This window comes from Mustela nivalis, assembly GCF_964662115.1.
Source record: "Mustela nivalis genome assembly, chromosome: 7".
NCBI lineage: Eukaryota > Metazoa > Chordata > Mammalia > Carnivora > Mustelidae > Mustela > Mustela nivalis.
Window position 1 is genome coordinate 110,194,644 of NC_139026.1, and position 24,147 is coordinate 110,218,790.

The 24,147-nt window shown below is 46.6% G+C and overlaps 1 protein-coding gene across 32 annotated transcripts in view; it reads left to right on the top strand.

Annotated features, from left to right (window-relative positions):
- CACNA1C (calcium voltage-gated channel subunit alpha1 C) overlaps positions 1-24,147 on the top strand; it is a 737,989-nt gene that overhangs the window by 629,563 nt on the left and 84,279 nt on the right. For 21 of the 32 annotated variants that reach the window (XM_082741028.1, XM_082741017.1, XM_082741046.1 and 18 more), the window contains 10 exons: positions 1,450-1,579; positions 2,800-2,859; positions 7,784-7,890; positions 10,099-10,186; positions 10,745-10,852; positions 11,713-11,765; positions 12,090-12,236; positions 13,610-13,811; positions 15,367-15,525; positions 16,137-16,247. In XM_082741028.1, the coding sequence (XP_082597154.1) occupies positions 1,450-1,579; positions 2,800-2,859; positions 7,784-7,890; positions 10,099-10,186; positions 10,745-10,852; positions 11,713-11,765; positions 12,090-12,236; positions 13,610-13,811; positions 15,367-15,525; positions 16,137-16,247 (1,165 nt within the window). Of the gene's footprint in view, positions 1-1,449; positions 1,580-2,799; positions 2,860-3,004; positions 3,065-7,783; positions 7,891-10,098; positions 10,187-10,744; positions 10,853-11,712; positions 11,766-12,089; positions 12,237-13,609; positions 13,812-15,366; positions 15,526-16,136; positions 16,248-24,147 lie in introns of all 32 variants that reach the window. The other 11 variants (XM_082741042.1, XM_082741039.1, XM_082741047.1 and 8 more) reach the window with 1 other exon arrangement.

The following is a 24,147-nucleotide window of genomic DNA, read 5'->3' on the forward strand; positions in this document are numbered from 1 at the left end:
TTATTCTTTTTTCATTTCAAACATTTCCATTTACTTCTTGATTTTCCAGCTCCATCTGTCTATATCTAATACACCCCTTGTTGAGTTACCATCTTTGTGTTCAAGTCCTTTATTCTGTCAAATATTCAATATACAGTTGTTCTACGTTCTCTATCTGATGCGTCCAATATACACAGTCTCTCAGAGAGGGTTCTAAATCATTTGTTTGTAGTTTCTTCTGATTTCCCATCTCAGTGGCTCATCCTCTTATGCACTAAATCTTTGATTATGACCTCAATACATCATCTTAGTTGGTGAGATTCCTGTGGACCCAAATTAAGATTAGGAAACTTCCTTCCAGATGTTTCTTAAGGGTATTGGCTCAGCCTGAGAGTCCCAGGTTTCTGTGACTCACCTCAAGTCTGGCTTGGAATGCAGTTTCCTGACAGCAGTGTTGCTACTGGTATCTATCCTCAGGCAGCTCTGCCTTTCCTGGCTACCTCTCACACAGACCCTGGCTCAGTGGGTTTGTTTATCTGTTTGAAAAGGATAATCATTGCAGACCTCTTATCTCTGATGAAGCCAGAAATGCCTCAAAGGGTTCAGCCTTTCCAGGATTTGCTGCTTATGCAGCAATAGGGTCTCTCAGAACATTTAGTCCACCAAAGTGCTGTGAGCAGAAGTCTGAAAGCATGGATTCAAGCCCTGAACCCTCCCCCTCCCAACACACACACAAACACTACAATCTGTCTTTCTGGGCCAGCCTATCTTTCTCGGGTTTCAGTGTTTTTATCTGTAAAATGAAGATAATAACACCCATATCCCATTCCCAAGCTGCCAGTATGCAAGAGTACACAAGACGCACTTGGCATTCAAGGATCTAGCATTTGTGACACTGTCAATGAGTGCCCAGAGGTCCTTGCACATAGTTCTTTGTAATTACTCTGAGGTGTGGAATTGAATTGCATGCCCTGAAGCTATTATACAGTAGCAAATTGCCTAGTCAGAGTGCAGGCTGAGCTGGCCTCTTACCATCCCCGTCTCCGGGTGGCTCATTCCCTATACATAAAAATATGAAGATCTTATGAAATGATTTTTTTTAATAGTGGGGGGGAAAAAAGTCCTCCCCCACCACCCAAAGAGCCAGTTGTTAATGTCACAGAAGTTGATGAAAATTTGGGGATTCCCAAAGTTCTCAGATGTAACCCTCCAAAATGTCAAAAGCTAACTGCCTGTGAAAGTGCTTTGGAACTGCAAAATTCTGTGCAGATGTGCTTCACAGTGGGGGCGCGGAGTGGGGGTGGGATGTGGTTGTCATTACCCAGCAGCAGTAAGACCTCAGATGAAGGGCCCACCGCCCAACTAACAAGCACCTTTCCCAAGCCAAGCAAAGGAGCATTGAGCTCCAGAGACCCGGGAGTTCCTTCCCTGGCCTACCTGACGTGCTTCTGTCCTCTCCTCCCCACACAGATTTCGCCTCCAGTGTCACCGCATTGTCAATGACACGATCTTCACCAACCTGATCCTCTTCTTCATTCTGCTCAGCAGCATTTCCCTGGCGGCTGAGGACCCCGTCCAGCACACCTCCTTCAGGAACCATGTATGCATTCCCTGTTGTCCCCTGCACCCCTTCCTCCCAGGAGTGGGACTAGGCCCACACTATGACTGACCTCAATCAGGAGCCCAATATTATATTCAGATGCACAATAAACATTCTTTTAAGAGATTAGGGCTTTGGTAGAAACCATCAGAAACAAATATAAGAGAACATGTACCCAAATGCCTCCGGCTGGCCTGATTGGCAAAGTTCAGGACTCTCGTTGCCCTGTGGATGTTTCCCTAAAGGCTCTGATTCCTTACATACTTAGTTTAAAAAAAAAAAAAAAAAAAAAAAAAAAAAAAAAAAAAAAGGAGCTGCTGACTTCCTGCCTTGTTCCCAATAAACTCTGACCAGTCAGCCACTGGGGAGGGGAGCATTGTCAAGTAGGTGCCACTGGTGAGGCTGACCTTATATAAAAGAAAGCTCCAATGACCTTGTGTAGAGTAGAAAACTAAATTTGGAGACCAATCCAAGGCTCTGTGAACAATATTGAAGGCTAGAGTAAGAGCTGTTTCATCTCAAAGCCTCAAAACTGTGTCAAATCCGAGCCAGGTAGGCATGAAGAGAGGAGTCCACCAACCTAAAGCAATACCCATGCCAAACCACTCGGTGGTCCTACTGTCTACTTGATCCAGAGTTTTCTTAGAAAGCTGTTGGCCCTCACTCTGATGCATCACCTGAGATATAATAGAGGATGAAACCATGTAGCCTGCCCCAAGCCTGGGCAGTCCTCAGCTGGAGGATTCTCCCTTCTTTGCCCCAAAGAACCCAACACCAGGATTTCCACCAACATGAGAAGCTAGCTGAATCACACCAATGTGACTTAAGCATTTTGCATTTTCCTGCAATAAAAAGCAAACCCCGCTCTCTGTCCTTTTGACACACATCCCAGTGGTCTGATTGGAGTTTGTAAGTGAATTGGATTAATGAAAAAAACATCCAACCAAATGCTGCCCAGACCCAGGACCAGCCGAGTCCTGCCCTGGAAGCTCCCCTCCAGTGTCTGGGAACTTCATCTGAAGCCACCAAGCTGCCTGAGGCCAACCCCGCTTCAGGATCCAATGCTCTGTATATGTTCCTCATCTCCTAACTTGCTTCCATCTGTCTCCACATGGAAAAGCTCATGTGACCTGTAGTATGCTTCTGGAGCTGACCTCTCCTTCCCACCCACTTCTCTCCCTTTGCACCCCATTCCCATCCTGTTTCTTTTTGTTTTGCAGATTCTGTTTTATTTTGACATTGTTTTCACTACCATTTTCACCATTGAAATTGCTCTGAAGGTAAAGCCCTAATCTCTCTCTCCTCTCCCCATCCTCCAGGAGCCAGCACTAGCTCTCTGCTGCTGTCTGTCGCTAACACACACATGCTTCTGTTGGTGCCAACTTCACTCTCAGAGCCACTAATCCAATTCTGCTTATTTTTCAGATCCTAGGCAATGCAGACTATGTCTTCACTAGTATCTTTACATTAGAAATTATCCTTAAGGTAATGCAATCTGAGCAATACACTCTCTGTCGCTTTCTCTGTCTCTGTTCTGTCTGCATGTCTCTTTTCTCCCTTGTTTTCTTCACTCTGTTTTTAACTCTCAAGACTGAGATTGGAAGAATTAAAGCCTTTTGCTTTGTGCTATGCCCGAAGAAACCCACCCCCCGTGCTGTGTTTCCTCTCAGCCTGGAAGAAGCAGATGGTTCACAGTGTCAACATTCATACTGTCCTGTCACCAACTCTGGCACTGTGCCAGCCCACAATGCCCTCCTACATACACACACACGCGCGCACACACACACACACGCATGCACACACACATCCCATCTGTGGGCCATTGATGACTGACTGACCCCTGCTTAGAACCCCCTTCCCTCCTCCTGCCCAGAAGAAAGGCTGCACAAATTCCAAGAGTTGGGCATGGAAGGCCACTTTGGACAGCCATTGTCGACACCTTCTTCAGTACTAGGGGCAGACACAAGGGCTAGGTTGGAGTTTGGTCTGTGTGATAGTAACCATGGGCCTGAGGAAAGATTTGGAGCCAGCCTTCCAATGAGAGTGTTCAACAGATGACTGTAGATTACGTCTAACTCCTTGGGTTCCTGCCAAAGAGCTTTGTTCCGATGCCCCTTGCCCTAAGCCTGGAAGGGGGAGAATTGTGGTGAAGAGCTAAACACAGGGGAGTGAGAACCAAGAGTTAAAAGAAACTGGAGTACCTAGGTCCCACCCCCAGTCTTGAGAGTGCACAGGCCTGGCCCCACATGCAGCTGGCACCCCCAGGTGCTTGAAGCCCTGACTGAGGAACTGTTACAGACTTACCCCATCTGTGGAGCCCACCCCTGAAAGCATTGGGATGAGAGAGATTGTTTTCTAAGTTTTATTTTATTAATTACATTAATTTATAATTAATACTTATATTTATTTTATTATGATTTCTACATTTTTCCAGTATACTTCTGAGCTTCTTCTTTTTTTTTTTTTAGATTTTATTTATTTATTTATTTATTTGACAGAGAGAGAGATCATAAGTAGGCACAGAGAGAGGGGAAAGCAGGCTTCCTGCTGAGCGGAGAGCCCGATGCGGGGCTTGATCCCAGGACCCTGAGATCATGACCTGAGCCGAAGGCAGAGGCTTAAACCCACTGAGCTACCCAGACGTCCTTATACTTCTGAGCTTCTGAAACAAAGCATCGCCAAGCCACTCCAACTGAGACTCAGGGTGTGAGTTCTGAGACCCAGGAAAAGTGCATTTCAGCACTTCTCTTCTCAGAACAACATGACGGATTTTAACATTACCCCAAACAGAAGGGCTGTAGGCTCTAAAGCATATGCTTCAGCTTGGAGTCTTCTTCCTGGGAGAGTCCAGGCTGCCTTTCCCCCACTTCCTGGGGCCAATGTAAGCCACTGTCCACACTTGACCATGTGCCACAGCCAGCCTGCAGACAGACCCTTCCTTTCCTAATGCAACTCCCAAGTCATGACCCAGCCCTTTAAAGTACATGGCAGTTCTATCCCTTCCAGGTAGGAGTTGAGTGGGTCAGTTTGGGGTGGCTCCCCTGTGACCTTGTCCCCAGAAGCCTGAGATGTCCAGACCCCAGTTTCTGTCCCTGGTTCCAGTGATCAAGGGTATTCTTTGGGTTTTCTCTACTACTCAAGGGCAGTGGATCTGACCAGGCCCTGATTCCTGGCATGGGGAGAGGGAGCCAAGAGCTGCCCAGCTACATTAAGATATACTTTGTAAAACCCCTTTCCATGGTGAGCTGAGTTCTCCTGGACTTCAGACTCCAGTAGGCACTTAAATGCCAAAAATTCTTTCCCAGGACAAAAAAATCTTCTGAGTCCCACTTCTCAGGACTGCTCCACAGAGCTCACCTTGTGGATTTCAGTGGTGTTATTTTTCCTTCAAGTTGCCGTGAGCCGAAGTGAAAGGTCTTTTTGCCAGGATTGTCACGGCAAGAGCCTTCCCTCCTTTGGCTCTCTCCCTCTTCTACTCCCTTTGGGTCTTAGTGTGCTTCTAAATAAACACCCCAGCCCCCACTCTTCTGCCCCACACCTCCTTCCCTGGGCCCCTCTGCCTTGCCCAAAGGCTCAGCTTCATACCATGGCACAGACAACAGTGGCCCCATTATCCAAGGTGCACCTAGTGTCAAAAACAGTTGAAAGACCTGGGGATGTTTGGCCTTAAAAAGAAAGGCTTGTAGGCCATGACGGTTGCCCTGCATACTGCAAATGACTGTCACATAGAGGAAGGAGGAGGTGAACCAAGCCCAGTGAGTACAGTTAACAATATGCATGTAGTAACTAGAAGAGTTGCTTGGGCTGGACAGAAGGGTTTTCCTGTCCTTCCAGCTCAGAGAGTCCATGATCTCATGCCCACACTTTTTCTTCCCTCAGCCTGAAAATAGTCCAACAATAGGCTTTTCCTATGCAATGGCTTAGAACATTTAGGAAGCAGGAACTGAGTGGGTGGCCATCAGCCAAACAGGGTAAAGGAAGGACACTTGGCACTGTGCACCTGAACCTGGACTCTTCCATTGTCTTAAATGCCTAGGATGATTTTCAAATACATGCTCCATTTTTTCAAGGTCCACTTCCCGTTTCTCAAAACCCTGACCACTCTTCCTCTAGCCCTTTCTGGGCTTGTGTCCCCTGTGCACGCGCGCGTGCACACAGACACACACACACACACACTCACACTTTCTACAGTGCTGATCTCATTCTAGGCCCCCTGACAGAGAGGATCCCAAAGCAAAGGACAGACATTTGAACCTTGAGACAGACTGTGAGCCCCACTAGTGCATTTAGTCAGGGAGTGCCCCTCCTGTGGAAGGCTCTGTGTGCTCTGTAATGCCCTCACCATGTCCAAGCCAGGAGTGAAGTGAGGTCAGACTCAGTGCCTTTTCTGAACTGAAAGTGTGATGGCTGGGAAGGTGCTTGGCCTTCTAAAGGCACAGGGTTTCTTTGGTTAAGTGAACTGTAGGAGCCACCCAACTCTAGTCTTTGGGGTCCTCGATCTTCATCAAGAGACAGGACAGCAAGCACCTCCAGATGGTAGACCTTCAGGAGAAATCTCCAACTATATTCCCCTGTATCCTTTTATATAATATACCCACTTCTAGAGACTGTTGCAGAACACAGGTGCCTCAGTCCCCTGTGACCCCCTACAGCAAGAGATAAATGGAAAGAATTAGGTTGCAAGAAGCTATTTTTGCCAGTTTCCCCCTGTGTTTGCTTTTGAATTGCTCTGCGGACATGCTGCCCTGGGCATGCTCTGATTCCAAAGAGATAAACTGGACCCCAGATGACCGCAGAGCCGCTCTCAGTCTCTCAGCTACTGGCTCTAAATTTTTCTCTGGCTGATGCTTCATGACCCATGACCTTCCACAACCCTTAATCTGGAAATCTGCTGGCTCATAATTCAAGTCAACAGAATTGAAAAGGTTGTTTGTTGAACGTCTACAGTGGCTTTATACTAAGCTCAGAGAGAGGTAATAATATCCAAGTCGTGTAAAAATAATCACCATCCCAGGGGCTCCCGTTTTAGACTTCAAAGGGCCTTCACGTTGTCTTTCTCTGTGTGCCTCACAAAGACAGGGAATAGTATGTCCACTTTGTAGCTGAGGAAACTGGATATCCTTATATAGGAAGAATCCAAAATTCAAATCCAATCTATCTGGCCCCAAGTTCGGTTCTCTATAGTGACAGCTAACACTTACATGAAGCTTAGTATTTGCAGGGTAGTATAAGTATTTTACTTATATAATAACTCATTTGATGCCTACATATAAAGGAGATATTATCATGACCCTCTTTCTCAGATGAGGACACTGAGACACAGAGAAGTTGAGTAACTTGCTCCAGGCTATACAAATAATAAAATATGACAGGGTTGGGATTCAAACTCAGGTAGCCTGGCTCCAGAGCCTATTCTCTTAAGCATGATACCACATTGTCTGTCCAAACACACAGTTCTGGCCCCAAAGAACATCAGTCTAGAAGCAAGATAACAGAACCAAGTTTAGAATATGTGGCATAGATCATAAAACACCAATTAAACTTGGGAAGTGGAGGGACGCTAACTGCCAAAGTTATTGATAGAACATCTCACTGGCCACTAGGGTGACCAGCTGTCCCAGTTTGCCTGAGACTGAAGAGTTGCCTGGACAGGACACAGGACTTTCAGTGCTAAACCAGGAAAATCCTGGGAAAACCAGGACAGTTTGTCACCCTACTGGGCATGCCCCACCTTTACCTAGGTGCCTAGTGTCTGAAGCTGGCCCTGTTAATAGACTTTGGAGAGGAGGTTGGGAAGTCTGCATCTAAAGGAAGCCTGTTCTGGGCAGTGTCAGCAAAGGACCCCTCAGGGCCCAAGCCACAGATGTGCAATGTGGAAAAGAGGAGGAAAATGAGAGAGGGATGGCAGTGTCCAACCTGAAAAAGCTCCCAATATAGGATGGAAGAGTCAGGTGTCACCTAGTAGGTGGAAGGACCCATTTAACCATCCTGCAATGGGGATTGTTTGGTGTTTGTATAAATGCTTGTAGAACTCTGTCCTTGGTCCAGCCTCTTCTTCTGCAGTCCTGCCTGCCCCCAGTCCTCTCACTGCTCTTCAGCTTGCTCTGCCCAAGGGATGCTGTGGGAGGAGAGGGAGGTATCAGGGGTTCTCTGGAGCTTGGGCAGGGACCACTCATGCTCATGTTTCTCTGTGCCTCCCTGCAGATGACTGCTTATGGGGCTTTCCTACACAAGGGCTCTTTTTGCCGAAACTACTTCAACATCTTGGACCTGCTGGTGGTCAGCGTGTCCCTCATTTCCTTTGGGATCCAGTGAGTAGGAGTCCTACATCGGCCCCAGATGGGAGCACACAAGTGGAAGGAAATGGGTGTCAGGGAGGGTGACCAAGACTCTGGAGGGCATTCTTGCATGGCCACCGGCTTGACTGTGACAGGAACAGGGTGGTGTCCCTGACTTGTACAACATGATGGTTTTTTGTACACGTCCTTAATGGTGTCACACTTGGGAGTATGTCAATCCAGCAAGAATATGTTTAAATATCTGGATCTTGCCATGACAGGCAGGGCCGGGCCAGTTATAATGAAAGGAGTGTCTCCAGGGCCTTCCTGCCTCACACCCAGTGCCCTTGGCTACCCTCAGCTCCAAGGGCCTGCCATTTCCATCACCAGCTCTGATCTTCCGGTCCATCTTCCCTCTCTCTCTCCCATCAAAGCACCTGATGAGAAGAAATTTGTTGGGGGAAAGGGAAAGAGACAGGGAAATTACCATTTCTCAATCTTGGCTGCGTAGTTGAATCACCTGAGTAGTTTCAGAAAAGAGCTCTTTTTAGCTCTTTTTAGAGCTCTCCAGGTGACTTTAGTGTACAACCAAGTTTGCCAACTTGCTCAGTTAAAAGGATCTGATTACTAGCATCTCCCAAGTTCTATCTGTGGCTAAAGGTAACCCTGCCCTTCAACCTCAAAGCATTTTCATGTGCACAATCTTCTACGGTCTTCACAAAAATAAATAGATAGATACATACATACATACATACATACATACATGCCTATGAGGAAGGCAGGACAGTGGCTGTTACTGTCATTTCACAGACAGAAAAACTGAGGTTCGGGACATGAGACTTGCCCAAGGTCACAACAAAGGCAGAGGAATGAGGTCCAGGGTCTTCTTTCCCAAGGGTGTTTTCATGGCAAGCTTAAAAAGAGTGGATACCAGGGCATACGGAATAAGCCCCTTTCTGTGATCATCTGTTATATTATACCAGCTGTCTTCCTAGGCCTGCAGGTCTAGATTTTAGTCCCAGCATTACCACTAAACTTTTATTTAACCTTGAACCAAGAACACCCCCGCCTTTATTCTGTGCTTTCCCCTGCCTGATCTTAAAATCCCTTCCATTCCAATTCAGTGCAAACAGACTCCTTCCCTGAGACACTGGGATAACTAGGAATGCCCTTTGAATCCTTTGGAATAAAAGAGCCATGAACCAGAGAAATCAGATCTTTCTACCAGATACCTCTTGAGCACATTATCCCAACCTCACGTAGAATGAAATCAGCCCTTGCTGAGGTGTCATACATCTTTTAGGTCCCATGGTGGTTATAAGGCTTTCTGAAAGCTTGAGAGGATATCTTAATCAGGGTAGTGTGTGAGGGTTGGGATAGACCCCACCTGGTTTGGGTTGATGAATAACTTCAGAAACCACATAGGCTTCCTGCTGAGAGGCTTGTGGGGAGAATTGCACCATGGTGCCTCATTTCCACTGGGGAAGAACAAAAGCCTGAGGCTCCCAGAAGTCCTGGCCAGGCCCTAGCATCCACCTATGCAAAACCTGCTGTGTAAAATCCATTCCTTCAAGTCCTAAGTGTGCTATGAACTAGTGGGCTTCGTAAATGCATATAATGGGCAATTACCTAGGACATATGTTTGGAGAGAACACCAGAATATCTCCTATGCCCATCAGCTCCAGCCAACAAGGCCTGAAGCTCCTCCATCTATATAGCATTTCTTCAAGTTCAATGATGGCTTCATCAGACATCATAATAAATCTACCACTTACTCAGTTCATATGTGCCAAGCACACTGCTAGATGATGCAGATATGTTTCCTCATTTAATCCCTGCAACAACCCTATGAGGCCCACTTATAGATGAAAAACTAGGGTTCAGAAAAGTTAGGAAATTCATCCTCAGTGAATTGGCTGTTAAGTGGCAGAGCTGGGTTTTCTCTTTTTTTGTCTTAATCTCCCCTGAGTAGCACATTATAGTGCTAATGACTCGTGGTAAATTGCTTTTCATATTATTTACACACCAACAGGAAGTCTCAGGGTCACCAGCAAGTTCTAGGCTCTTCTGGGTGTGAGAGGTGGGAGTAGAGAATGGTCCCAGGATGAAAAAAATCCCCAAAACAGACTTTACACTTCTCAGGTTGGCCTGCGGTCAGACTGTCAACACATCCCCCATCATATTATTTCCTGCTCCACCAAAACAGGAGCTTACTCCCCTGCCCTGTTTTCCCTCTTCCAGGTCCAGTGCAATCAATGTGGTGAAGATCTTGCGAGTCCTGAGAGTCCTCAGGCCCCTGAGGGCCATCAACAGGGCCAAGGGGCTAAAGGTGAGAAGCATGGGCCTGGGTGGTGAACCAGCAGACCAGTGAGCATCTAATCTACCTGGCTATGGTTGGTGGAAGTTAAGCAAGGGACTGGGGGGTAGGGGTGGGGGATGTACTGGAGGGAGGAGAAATGGCTGGGGCAAGTGGCTGCTGTGTTTGAGCCTGGACTCTCCTGCCTGTACCACAAGTACCACTTCAGGAAGAAAAGAACAAGGACAGGCAGCCATTCAAAATCAGAGCTTCTAAGCAAAACTTTCACAAGGAGAGGCACACACAAACCCAGGGGCTCATATAATAATGAGGTCCCAATATTCTTACCCTTATAAAATGGGCAGCTAGCAGGGCTTTTGTCCCTAGAGCCATCTAGAACCCAACAGGTGACCTTGAGTTCCATTGGATTCCATCATCATGTGAACCTGGGATGGTGCTTTGCCTGTTTGAGTCCAGTTTTCCCTCTTGTGGCAAAGGGCTGCCCATGCAGCCTCCTCAGAAAGGCTCATGGCTGGCTAAAAGAACTCAGGCTGCCAGCACTTCCCGAACCCCGCCTTCTTGTCCCCGCAGCACGTGGTTCAGTGCGTGTTCGTTGCTATCCGGACCATCGGGAACATTGTGATTGTCACCACGCTGCTTCAGTTCATGTTCGCCTGCATCGGTGTGCAGCTTTTCAAGGTAACATCTTGGCTCTGATCTGTGCTCCTGCTTCCTTCCCCTTCTGTCAGTATTCCTGAGAAATAGAGCTGGCAGATACAACCAAAAGAGGCCAGCAGCCTGGGTCAGACTTGGGATGAATAGATCCTCCAAACCCCCTTCTCTCAGCATCCCCCCAGGGGAAAAGGAAAAGACTGGAAGGAGGTGCTCTCCATCAGGCCAAGGACCCCTCACCTTCACAGCGCAGCCTGCCATTGCAGTCCCTGACCTTCCTTCTAGCAAGAAATGGAGAGGGACTCTTATCCTCTGAAACCTCATGTCAGTCATCTGCTTAAAGCCCGCAGTGGTCTGCCCATTATCAACAGCATCAAATTCACTCTTCTCCATCTAGCTTTCAGAACCCTGCATCCATCCAGGTTCCTTTTACTGCATCTGGACAAGACCCCTTGGCTATGGTGAGGCCGGTGTCCATGGTCTCTGCTCTTTCTGCCTTAATCCTTTTATTTTTGCTGTTCTACCATCTGAAACATTCTTCCTGCCCTCTCCCAGCAACCATATAAATTCCCCTGATTTGCTTCCATCTAATTTGTCCCTCCAAACCCTGCTCCACTTCTGTCTTCCTCAGGCCAGCTGAAAGTCCAACATTCATGGAGCAGAGTTTCCTTTCTTTTTAAAATTTCAGTGGTCTTTGCAGCACTGAGCATCTTTATTTGCTGCCTGCTTTGTATATGCGAGTCATATCTTCCCAATTTGATTCTTACCTCCTTGCACTTTTCATCCCAAGTCCCTAGCACAGTGCTGGGCTATAGAGATGATTGCTAATCATTTTTGATTCATTGATTAATGAACATCTCCAATCACTTTGTTCTTCTGCCTTCCAGGGAAAGCTCTACACCTGCTCAGATAGTTCCAAACAGACTGAGGCAGAATGCAAGTGAGTACAAGTGGGAGGGCAACCAGCATCAAAGCTCATTAACTCGGGGAGGTTGGTGACTTGGCCTGAGAGGAGGGACAGCCCATTCTTTCTGAGATGGCACTGACAGTTGGACTTTAACCCATGGGCAACTTAATCACATTAACATGACATGTAAGATTATCTATTCTTAAAAGTTCTACCCTCTCAATTTCTTCCCAATGGCCAGCATTGTGGGATTTAAGCCTGGCCAGTCTTATCCCACCCAGCAAGTCAGGACTCATCAGTGGGTCAGGTGTGAAGGGAGAAGAGAGGCCCAAGAATTAACTCTTCCTTCTTTCTCAGGGGTAACTACATCACATACAAAGATGGGGAGGTCGATCACCCTATCATCCAACCCCGCAGCTGGGAGAACAGCAAGTTTGACTTTGACAACGTTCTGGCAGCCATGATGGCCCTCTTTACTGTCTCTACCTTTGAGGGATGGCCAGAGTGAGTATACAAATTGAGGCCTGCCCAACTTGATATTAGAGACCAAGACATTCCCCAAGTTTTATTAATCTACCACACTCCTTCACAGAAGTCATACTTACCTGCATCCTTCCCAAGCAATGAGGGTTTTTTTCTAGAACAATCTGCATACCATGGTCACTGCTGAAACATAGACTCTTCCTTTTCTAGAAGATGTCAGCATTTCAGAAATTCCAAACAAAAAGAAGTTTCGTTTAGTACCCGGTCCCCACGTCAGAGTGAGCCACAATGATAGGGGTCTTTGTTATGACTCTCATGATATCTAGGAGTGGGCTGAGTTTCTCCAGGTATGAGTCCCTGGATTACCACAGGATTCAAGACTACTACTCCCAACATGCACTCAATGTGGACAGAGATGGCAGAGGTATCTCTTTTTTAGACTCTAACCCAATGTCCTTAGAAAAAGTCTTGCCTATAATTACCGTGAGAAGTAAGAAAGGGACAGAAGTCTGAGGACAAATTCCTCATAGACATAATGCCTAGATCAGCCTGGTTGGTCTTTTACAATGCATCACATTTACCAGGCTGTTTCATATATCTTGTATGGACCCCTGCTTCTCCATACCCCCTACCTGTGTATTCCAGGAAAATTACTGTTGAAAAGTTAAAAAATTCTAAATATTCCTAAGTCAGTAATAACACATGGATCTGAGATGAGAGTCACCATTCTTATGTGGTAAAAAATATAGATAATAGCTAAAGAATAGCTGAGTACTGGGCAGAGTAACAAGGGAAAGAGAGGGGATAATCCCTGTCCATGAAGAAGAACAGGCATAATGGGCACGTAGTCCAGGCCCAGATGAATGGCAGACACATGTAAACTATCTAAGTATGAATCCAAACCATTGTTGATGATCTGAATAAGCCTGGGTCATTTTTTACCTAGTATTTTTTATCAAAATGGATGTTTGCTCTCAAATAGATTTATTTTATGTTCACTGTAACATCCTCTGAGTCTATGCTAGTTTGCAAAGCTGTTTCAATATTTACTTATATTTCCAGTATTTGAAATCAATGTCCATGACTCATTTTACATTGAAATAATTCTCGACGGTTTCAAAACCCCCTCATATACATTATACCAACCACCCTACCAGGTAGGAAAGTCAGGCTTATTGTCTCCATTGTACAGATAAAGAATCTGAGGCTCAAAGGGGTTAAGTTATTTGCCCATGGTCTCACACCAGTAAGTGACAGAGCTGGGACTTGAATCTCCCATCCTAGAGCTGTTTCCAGCACCCTTGATCCAAGGATCCATAGGAGCAGTGGTGCCATCATTCCACAGATGTAACATTGCTTTTCCGCTTCCCTTTGGGGCCTGTCTCCTTCTGCAGGCTGCTGTACCGCTCCATCGACTCCCACACAGAAGACAAGGGCCCCATCTACAACTACCGTGTGGAGATCTCCATCTTTTTCATCATCTACATCATCATCATTGCCTTCTTCATGATGAACATCTTCGTGGGTTTCGTCATCGTCACCTTCCAGGAGCAGGGGGAGCAGGAATACAAGAACTGTGAGCTGGACAAGAACCAGGTAGCTTCCTAGGAAGGAGAGGAACAGGTGTCAGGGCAGCTGGGGGGCAGGGCTACTTGAGGAATGACAGCAGTTGGCAGCTTGTGGCCCACCCAGAAGAGAGGCTGGAGCCAGGAGAGAGATCCATGCAGACACTAAGATTATGCATCTGCTCCTCAATAAGGAAGTCGTCCTCTGGAAGGACCTGGACAAAAGAAATGCAAATCCTGGATCTGGCGAGTGCATTCAGCCAACAAATATTGGTTAGACATCTACTTAAGGAGACTCTCTGATAGATTCTGTGGGAACAAAACCTCATGTCTCAGGAATTGTCAAGTCAGAAAGTGCCCACGTAGGTTGGCACTTTGATCGTGAAGAAAGAAACTAGAGCAATGACGGCATGAGGATTTCAGGGATGGGGAAGAGAGGGACATTAGAAAACCACTAGGAAATTGTTTCTTAAATAAAACACAGAGGCCTGTGCATGAGGTGGGGGCAAGAAAGAGGCTTAAGTAGGAACAATATGGGAATGCCAGTACTGTAAGGTATTTTGTTGGCCTATGAGGAAGAGCTGGCAACTCCGTCAGTGAGGAATGAAGCTGTAACATGTGATCACAGAGGCCACTTCTCCAACTCAGCTCCCTGATAGGGAAAGTCAGGTGGATCTGTATCCCTGTCCATGAGTGACTTAAGGTCTTATATGGGAAGGTACATGGCACAAGACACTCAGCTCTCCTCCAGTTATGCCAGCTGGACCCCTCATGGGTTTTTATGTCAACCTCTTGGGTTTAGACTCACCATTCTGGCTGCTGAATGGCCTTTGGATTAGAAATAAAATGGGAAAGCAGGAGGCCAATTGGAAAGTGTAGATGAGAGATGGTTAGACCCTGATGTACTATCAGGTTAGTGATAGTGGAGGTGGACAGGATAAAGGACATTAAATTGCTCAGGCCTAGAGATTGGGTGCAGAGGCTGAGAGTAAGTGAAGAGGCTGGGGTGACTCCCAAGTTTCTGATACAGGAATCTGGGCCTGGTACAGAGAAAATGAACCAGATCTGTATTAGAGTCCAAAGAATTTAGCTAGCCCAAGCTCTGATTCCCTATCCTTGAACTATATCTTCTGATCTTGTGAATACGGGTAAATAAGGAAGACCAACTTAGTATAGGAAGGAAAAGTTGAGAGATGCTCCAAGGAGAGTCCGAGGCATAGGAAATAATCAATGGGAAGACCACCTCTCTGTCATTCAGTAAGTATTTATCAAAGGCCAACTAAGTGTCAGCAGTATACCAGTCATTACCAAGTTGGAAAAAGGAGACACAAGCTCCTTGATAAAATCTTGGTAAGGAAATTGACTAGAGGCAATGCTTTCCTTGATTAAGGGAATGATCTAAGAAAAACAGTTCAAATAACATCTTAAAGCCGTAAATGAGCTAGATAAGTAGATTTTTTCTCTGATGCCCAAGGTGTATATTTTCATCCACACCCTACCTTCTCTGCCATCTCCCCACACATCATCCAAGTTACTAACCCCCTCTCTCAATTCCCACCCCACCCCTCCTGCTGCCTTGCTCCCAGCGACAATGCGTGGAATATGCCCTCAAGGCCCGGCCCCTGCGGAGGTACATCCCCAAGAACCAGCACCAGTACAAAGTGTGGTATGTGGTCAACTCCACCTACTTTGAATACCTGATGTTCGTCCTCATCCTTCTCAACACCATCTGCTTGGCCATGCAGGTCAGTCCTAGGGGGACCCTGGATCCATGACAGCTGTAGGAGGGAGGTTGCTAGGGGAGGAGATGAAGTATAAAAGAGCTGCATGGCTGTCTCCAGTGTGTCACCTTCATGTTGGCCAAGAGAAGCAGAAAGAGCAGAACTGCCCTCTTTTCTCAGATGGAGAAGGACAAGTGTCCCTTCTCAAAAATGAGCTCTTCTCTGAGACCTTATAAGAGAAGGTCTTAATTAATCCAGAGAGGCCTGGGTTAATAAAATGTTAACAGTGAAGGAAATGGAGACGAGAGGGAGAGCCTGAAGAGGCATGGGTATAGAGATTGATTCTGTATCCACCTGTTTTCAGGGACATCAACTTGTGCTTGAGCTCTCTTAGGAACCAGAAGTCTCCATAAGTTGTCATAACCAGTCAAAGCAGAAACACAGAACTCTGCCAACCTGTGTTTTCAGAGCTAGCAGAGAAGGGTATTTGCAGGATTTCCTGAGTCCACCTGGATGCCCACAGAGATGTGAATGGCCTTCCAGGGCTTGGTTCAAGGAAGATCTCTTTTGAGAGGAGGGTGGTAAGGAGTAGGGGTGTCCCTTCCTCATTTTCACAGTCCTTCCCCTCCCCTCAGCACTATGGCCAGAGCTGCCTCTTCAAAATTGCCATGAACATCCTCAACATGCTCTTCACTGGCCTCTTCACCGTGGAGATGATTCTGAAGCTCATTGCCTTCAAACCCAAGGTAGGCCTCTGAAAAAAGTGTCTGGTCTACAGGCTGGAGGGATGGACAAGGGGGAGTGCCAGTACTGAAAGAAGGAGAGTGAGGGGCAGAAATAATCAGTGAAAAACCCCACCTTCTTGAAAGATAAATGGTACACAATTCCTAAACCTACCAGAAGTTGCACCAGAACAACCACTTGAGATAGTCTCCACTCTAGTCTGTGGCTGGGAAATACGGGAAACAGATTCCTCCCTGTGATGGTTCTCTTCTTCCAACGAGACAGATGTTGGTCCTTCTCCTCTTTTCCATCCTGTCTCCACCCTCATCCCCCAGCATATAATCTAAAAGAAATTTTGCCCACGGATTGGCAAACCAAACCTCTTCACAACAAGCCCCCCTCCCCAGATTCACTCAGGCTGCTGCTGTACTGTCCTCTCTCTTCATTGGCCACAGACCATCCTCACTGTGAAAAGCTCAGTCAGGTCTTCATTTGCTCAGGGCTCAGTTTTCCAGCCTATGCGGTCCTCCTGTTCAGAAGTTAATTTATTGTTCTCTTGCCCTTTCCGGTACAGGAAGGGCAAATGTCTGTGGCTTGCTACTTGTGAGTAACTTCTAAAAGAAAGGAAAAAAAAAAAAAAAAAGGCTGGCAGAAAGATTAGAACCATTGGCTGAATGAGGCAGGGTAGGGAAAATTGGATTGCCTGTGCTTTGGATTCTCTGTGCCCTCTCTAACCTGCCCTACCCCCATTCTCCTGGATAATGGAGGAGTGGACTGACTTGAGCATCACCCTCCATCTTCCACCCCTGAAAACAGGTCAGAATCATTGGCATCCACTGGCCTAGGATTCACAACACAGGCAGCTGCTCTTGAGGGAGAATATAGCTCCTTTTGGAGAGTAATGAGAAGTAAAGAGTTGGTTCTAAGAGAATTATATGGCTACAGACTTGAGGAAACCTCTCTAGCTTTTTGAGCCTCCTCTCCCCCTCCTTTACTACACACAGATTCAACACAGATCAACAGGAGACAAAAAGGAAGTGTCTTTGTCCATATACTCCATTTTCATTCAAATTATTACTTGTCCTGGTGTTAATTGGGACAGGGGGAGTGCTCCTTGGCTGTTGGACCCATATTCATTTAACAAGATGTCTATCCTTTTCTTTGAATTAAAATTCAACTAACATTTCTGAATAACTTACCATGTGATACACATACCTCATTGCACATAATCCTCAAAACACCCTCATAACACAGGTTTTAGCTTCCTCATGTTAGGGAAGAGGGAAGTGAATCTCAGAGCAATTAAGTGTAATATTAATTACACCATTATTAAGTGGCAGAACTGGGAATAGAATCTGACTTTATAGTCAATATAATTTCCACCATGCCAAGCTGTTAGCAAGCATCTTCCATGTCAAGTGTACTGCTGGGTGCTTTTCAGAAAGAGGGAAACAACCTGTGAGGGACTTCAAGATAAAACAGACAATATCCTTACAATGCCGATTCCTTCTCTTAAAGAATGCCTGGGGATCTTGGCTAATTTTCAGAGAATAAGACTCCTAGTAAAAGTCATTTGGTGATAATAATGGTGTTTTCTACCTCCTCCAGGGCACTGAATATACTTTTTACACTTTCCCTTCCAAGCCCAGTCCCATTCAGGGGCATAAATTTTGTCCTGACCTGGAGAAGACCACTAAATCTCCCTGGTCACCTTCCATAGGGCCCATGGGATCTTTGCTTACCTCTGGTCCTGTTCTAGGCCCCGTGGCCCAGCAGTACTGACAGGTTCACAGCCCACAGCAACACGAGCGGTGAGGCTGGGAATGCAAGATCATTGCCAAGTTGAGGTTCAGTCGCAGATGACAGCTTCTAGTAGGGAAACTGGCATCACTTTCACCTAGTTTCATGAGACATATGGTTTAAATATTTCAAAGCCTTGAGTCATTCCACAGTTGACTCAGATGTGTCTCTGATGATGTCTGATGTCTGCAGAGTCCTGCAGTGGACTTTGTGAATTATTCCTCATGACTACAGAAGACATATTAGGCAGACCTGGCCTAAGAAGCAAATAAAATTGATCCTTATAGGGGCCTCAGCCTGAAAAAGCCCCTTACCTAAGTCCTGCAGATCAAGGAGTAAGCCATTTCCTAGGAATTAGCTAGCTGTGGTGGTCTAAACCATAAAGTGACTCCCAGCTTCCTCAATCCCTAGTTTTCTGTTATGGTAGGATGGAGTAAAATAAGAAAGACTTTTCCCAAAAAAGTAAGAGAACCATCCTGGGGCTGTTTTCATTTCACACATGCCAGGGTCAATCTGTGGTATAAAAAGAAAGGAAAATGGATAATTTCTGTGAATATCTCTTAAAGGACTTCCTGGCAACAGAGGAGTTAGGGTCACTGGACCTGTCTAGCCAAAGAGGGTTGACCGGTTGGGACTTGAGGAGAACGGGGTGCCCAGGTTTCACATTAAGCTATGTTCTTCATTTAGGGAATGGACTCCAGGAAAAACATCTTCCAACATTTCAGGCAGAAAATCAAACCAGAAATGACTTGAAGTCCTGGTAGAACTATCTGGCTGGGTGTGGCCCAAGCACTAGTGACTTCTGAAATATAGAACAGCTTTCATATCTCACCATTAACTGAGATTCTGTTCAGCACCTTTTATTCACTGGCATGATTCTGTATACATGCTATGAATCAGCCTGCACTTGTCAGCATTAGATGTTAAAGGACAGTTAGGCAGCAAAAATGCAGAAGACAGGAAGTTCTTAGTGCTGGACTTTTCTTCTCTATCCTTCCAGTCTCTGTGATTGGTTGGTTGGTCGGTCAGTTGGCTGGTCACTTTGTACCTTGTTTCATTCTTTCATTGTGTTCATAGTGATTAATGTTGCCAAGTTCTTCATTTCTGTTCTCCTCACCACACCTTGGAAAATGAATTTACTCAAGTAAATCCCTGCCTTAAATCCAACTGCCCTACTCCTTAAGTTGATGCTCTATTCCAAACACACCAAAAATTATGGGTAAGAATAAACCAGTTTAGGGGGCACCTGGGTGGCTCAGTGGGTTAAAGCCTCTGCCTTCGGCTCAGGTCATGATCTCAGGGTCCTGAGATCGAGCCCCGCATCAGGCTCTCTGCTCAGCAGGGAGCCTGCTTCCTCCTCTCTCTCTGCCTACTTGTGATCTCTCTCTGTCAAATAAATACATAAAATCTTAAAAAAAAAAAAAAAAAAAAAAGAATAAACCAGTTTAGTGCAATTCAGTCCCCCACTAAAACATCAGGGATCTATGGGGATGTCTGAAGAGAATGCAGTAGGTAATAGTACTATTGATTTTAACACGTATAGTAAGCCAGAGGAGATCCCTCCCCTAGAGTAGGAGACACTGAATGGTATCTGGGTCCTACATGATTGTGTTGGTCAGCATGGGAAAGTCCTGGTGAGAATTGTCTGGAGGTAACTAGATACCTGGGTTGTTTTCCTATAGGGAATTGGAATGCATCAGCAAAGATGAAAAAAATTTAAGGTATACTTTATGACAAGCACTGAAAAAATATGTAATGCCTAGGAATAAATCTAACAAAAAATGTCATCTCTACAGAGAAAACTATAAAATTTCATAGAAAGGAACTAAAGAAAACTAAGTAAGTTGAGAAATATATTCTGTTCATGAATTGGAAACTCAATATTACAAACATGTCATTTCTTTCCAAACCAATCCATAGATTCTGTATAATCCCAGTGAAAGCTCCAGATTGGACTTGACCCAAGGTGAAAATGCCAGGGGAAAGGGAAGCCACCACGACACCCTGTCTGGCTTGACAGGCTGACCCTGGGTGGTCCCACGGCTTCAGCCCACTTGGGCAGCTGTGACATCACCATGGAGAGAAGGGCAAGAACCTGGTTTCAGAAGCAGGGCCAGGCACAGACACTCCACTGCTAACTACAGGTCTTAGTAACAGAAGGGCTGATAATGTCACTTTGTTGCCTGGGATTTGCTGCTGACAATGACTCAGCAAGAACAATGAGGAGAGGAGGAGGGAGAGGAGGGGCTCCAGGCTTGTCCTCCTCAAGTCCATTTGCCAGGAAGGTAGGAGGCCCTCCCAGTGAAAGGGTCCTCACTCCTCTGCTCCCTAGAAACTTTCGCATGGGTCATGGAGGGATGAAGAAGCAGGTCTGCTGTTGCAGAGAGGTATCTCTTGCCCCGTGGCTGCTGTCCACTCCGTATCTCCCTGAGGGGATGACCCTGGAGGGAATTTGGCCCTGGCAGCTCCCTGTGATCAAACCCTTGGCCTCCCCTTTCAGCTTTTCCCAGCCTGAGAATAGTCCAGAAAGATGAACAGAACCAAAGTAAAATCGCTCATTGACCTTTCTGGCACCCCAGGCTTCTGGAATAAGAGCAGCTGAAGCCTTGGGACTTACTTTCATCTTGCAGGACAAATTAGGGCCCAAGGGCATTTCAAACCTAAAGGATGAAATGAAGCCTCTGGACCAGCTCTGTCTAACAGAACTTCCTGCAATGTTCCATACACACTGTCTACAATACAGTCACTCGAAATGTGGTAGTACAGCCAAGGATTGGTTTTTCAAATATATTTAATTAATTTACAATTATATAGCCGAATGTGGCCGCAGCTGCGCTATTGGGCAACACAGCCCTAGACACTGGTTCTTTCCCATAATATTCCCAGCTTCTGCTGTCCTCTGTCTGTCTTGGTTTCTTCAGCCCAGCTGCTCTGGCTCCATGAAGCCAGATGGTTTACCTCACCCTCCCTACTCTCTCTCCAGCTGTTAATTTTCTGCCAGAAATTGACTCATCATGGTGAAAGTCCTCTTGACAGGGTAAGACAGTCTCTTGCTCTGGGATCCCACACTATGGATTTTCTCCTGATTTGGCCAGCCCTTGCTGTCATCCTGGACTTCCTCAGTTCTTGTCAGCTGCAGGTGCTAGGCTCTTTCCTTATGGATCCTGTCCCACCTGGGTTCTGAGCTCAGGAAGGCCCTACGGAAGGCGGAGAAAGTGCTCTGGCAGGTGCTATCTGGTATTAGTCTGCTGCTGGGAGTTGAATATAAGGTGTGTCCCTGGTGATCCCTGGGGGGCACCCAGCTACGCTTTTTCCCAGTCCACTGGGCTCCAGCCTAAGTTTCCTGATGGTGTTTTAGTGCCCCAGTGAAACTGAAATCTGACAGCCTTAAAACCCTCCCTGGTTCTTTCACATCCCAGTTGCTGGATAGAGACTTGCTGCCCTCCCCAGCTGGGCCCTGCCTGGCCTCCTCACCCTGCCGCTGGTTTCTACTGCTACACTCCTTGTATCTGTGTGGGGCTGTTGTGACTCCTGTCCCCTGCCCCCGACACGGAGAACTTGGCCAACATTTCATAGTGTGAGCTGACAGTGGGACAGTAATTCAGCGGTCATCATAGTGTCTCTGCTCTGGGGGCATTTTTGTAACCTCTGATTCCTTTCCGGAAAGAGGACATGAGGGCAGTGAAGCCTTGACTGCTTCTTGGAGGGTAGAGAAGCAGAAAAAGGGTGAGGCTGGAGGCAATGGCTGACATTGACAAAGAATGGAGCTCCTGCTTTCCTCAGTCTGTTGTCCCGAGGAGTCCCTCAGTGGCCCTATGCACACTTTGCTTGGCTTGGAGCAAGGGATGAGTCATAAATAGAAGTAAGACTGGTTAATGAGATGCTCTGATAACCAGAGCTGTTCAGGACCACGGAGGTCAAATGCTTGTCAGGCATCTCCCCATTGCCCAGGCCTGGGCACGGCCTTACTGTGGTCCCACCCGCGCAAGCGGCCACTAGGCTGTGAGAAGGAAGGGGCAGGAGGTTCTCCGGCAGGAGGTTCTCCAGTGGCCCTCTTCCTGACCAGCACTGTGCAGGGCCTGAGCCAGAGTCAGCACACTCTGCATCTTGCAAATATCCAAGCCTGAGAGAGGATACTGCTAACCTTGGACTTCCCACACACAAAGGTGGCCTTCCTCTTACTGCCAATGGTGCCTGTACGGTGCAAGGGATCCCATGGCCTCCAGTGGTCCCCAGAACAATCTTGTCTCTGCATATTCTGTTGTTCTTAGTAGTGAGTCTTCTCCTGGGAAGGGTTGTGGACCCTGACACGGGTGACCACAGGCCCTGCCAAGATGAGGAGTGTTTGGGAGATATCCTAAGGGCATGACCAAGATGGAGCTAATTTCTTTTCACTGGGCTTGTTGCAGAGGGGATAGACGCAGGCTAGGTTAGGGTTCTAGGTTCACATATGGACAGGCAGAGGGAAAGCTGGAATGGGAAAGTGGATGGCTGGGAAGTATTCAGTGAGGACACTTGCAAACAGACTCTGAAGTCCAATTTCTCAGTCTACTCTGGCAGTATCCATGCCTAGAAGTTTCTTTCCTTAAAGATCCAGCAGCTAGGGATGCCTGGGTGGCTTAGTCAGTTAAGCACATCTGCCTTTGGCTCAGATCATGATCCCAAGTCCTGGGATAAAGTCCTGCATCGGGCCCCTTGATCAGTGAGGAGTCTATTTCTCCCTCTGCCTGCTGCTCCCTCTGCCCCTCTCCACTGCTTGTGCATGTTCTCTCTCTCTCTTGCTCTCTGTCTGACCAAAAAAAAAAAAAAAAAAAAATCCAGCTTCTTGTTTCCCTTTGGCAAATAGCTTTCCACATACTGCCTGAAGACATCCTAAGTCTCCCCACTGAGCAAAGAGCTTGATGCAGGACTCCATCCCAGGACCCCAGGATCATGACCTGAATCCGAAGATAGACACCTAACCGACTGAGCCACCCAGGTGCCCCTACACTAGATTTTCTCCATTCACTACCTCAATCAGTCTGTGAGGGAAGCATGATGGTGTTTAGGAAACGGAAGGTGAGAGAAAAGCTAAGTCATGTGTCCAAGATGGCAGAGCTAGGTTTTGGTTGTTGTTTGGGAGGATCTTAATGCAGGTGTAGGTGATTCCAAGCTCTCTCCACTATCCCCTCATTGACACAACAAATATGAACAAGCTGAGGTGTTGTTGTGTACCTAGCGGGTCCTCAGCAAGTGTTCACGTTCTTCCTTAGAAGCAAATCAGAGACAAAATGAAAGCAAGCCTTTCTCAAGGAACAAGTCTCTATAAACTGACACAGTCTCTCCGTTCCCGTGTCCTTCCGCCTCCTCTGAGGCCCTTTAACTCCCTTTCCCCCTCACTCACCCATTCTGTCCTTGGCTCCTTGTTTCCCTGCATTGGTCTGGACCTTCTGGATTTCCCTTCCAAGCCCGAAGTGCCAGGTGCTTTCAGGAGAGGAGACAGTCATCTGATAGGTGACTACAGCTGAGAGCCTGCATATTAATGTGTGTGCATACACGCTTGCACACGCACAGACAGATGCATTTGAAATGGGAAGACTTGCAAGACATGGAGACAAAAATTAGATCGCCAAATTCCTGGAAGGCAGGAACAGTTTCACAGGCATGTCTGTGTACCCTGAGAGGCATTCGTTGAAAATTTAATGCATGCATGCCAGCATGCATGATGGAAATTATGAAACTGGAAAACAAGGAAAAGAGAGTCCGAATAGTCATATCAGAAAACACCATTAAGATCATTGATCTTCCCTCAATGAGGAAATTTCTAAGCCTTCCTCCTTTTTGCCGTAAGAGATTTCTTCAGGCAGCTATGCTGGGAATCCTTCTTTACATTGTACTGAAAGGTGCCCAGATGTAATTTCTACAGTAGTACTGCTTTTTCCATCTTTTTTTCCTATAAATGTTTGTTGAGCACCTCGGTGATGATGTCGAGACATGGTACCATATCGCAGGGCTCACAGGGTAATGTAGAGACAAAGGGGTTATGGAACAGGGCAAGTGCTGTGCTGGGGGAGATGGGCCACCACAGGGACAGCATGACTGGGTGAGAGAGACACCTGTTTCAGATAAGGTAGTCAGGAAGTT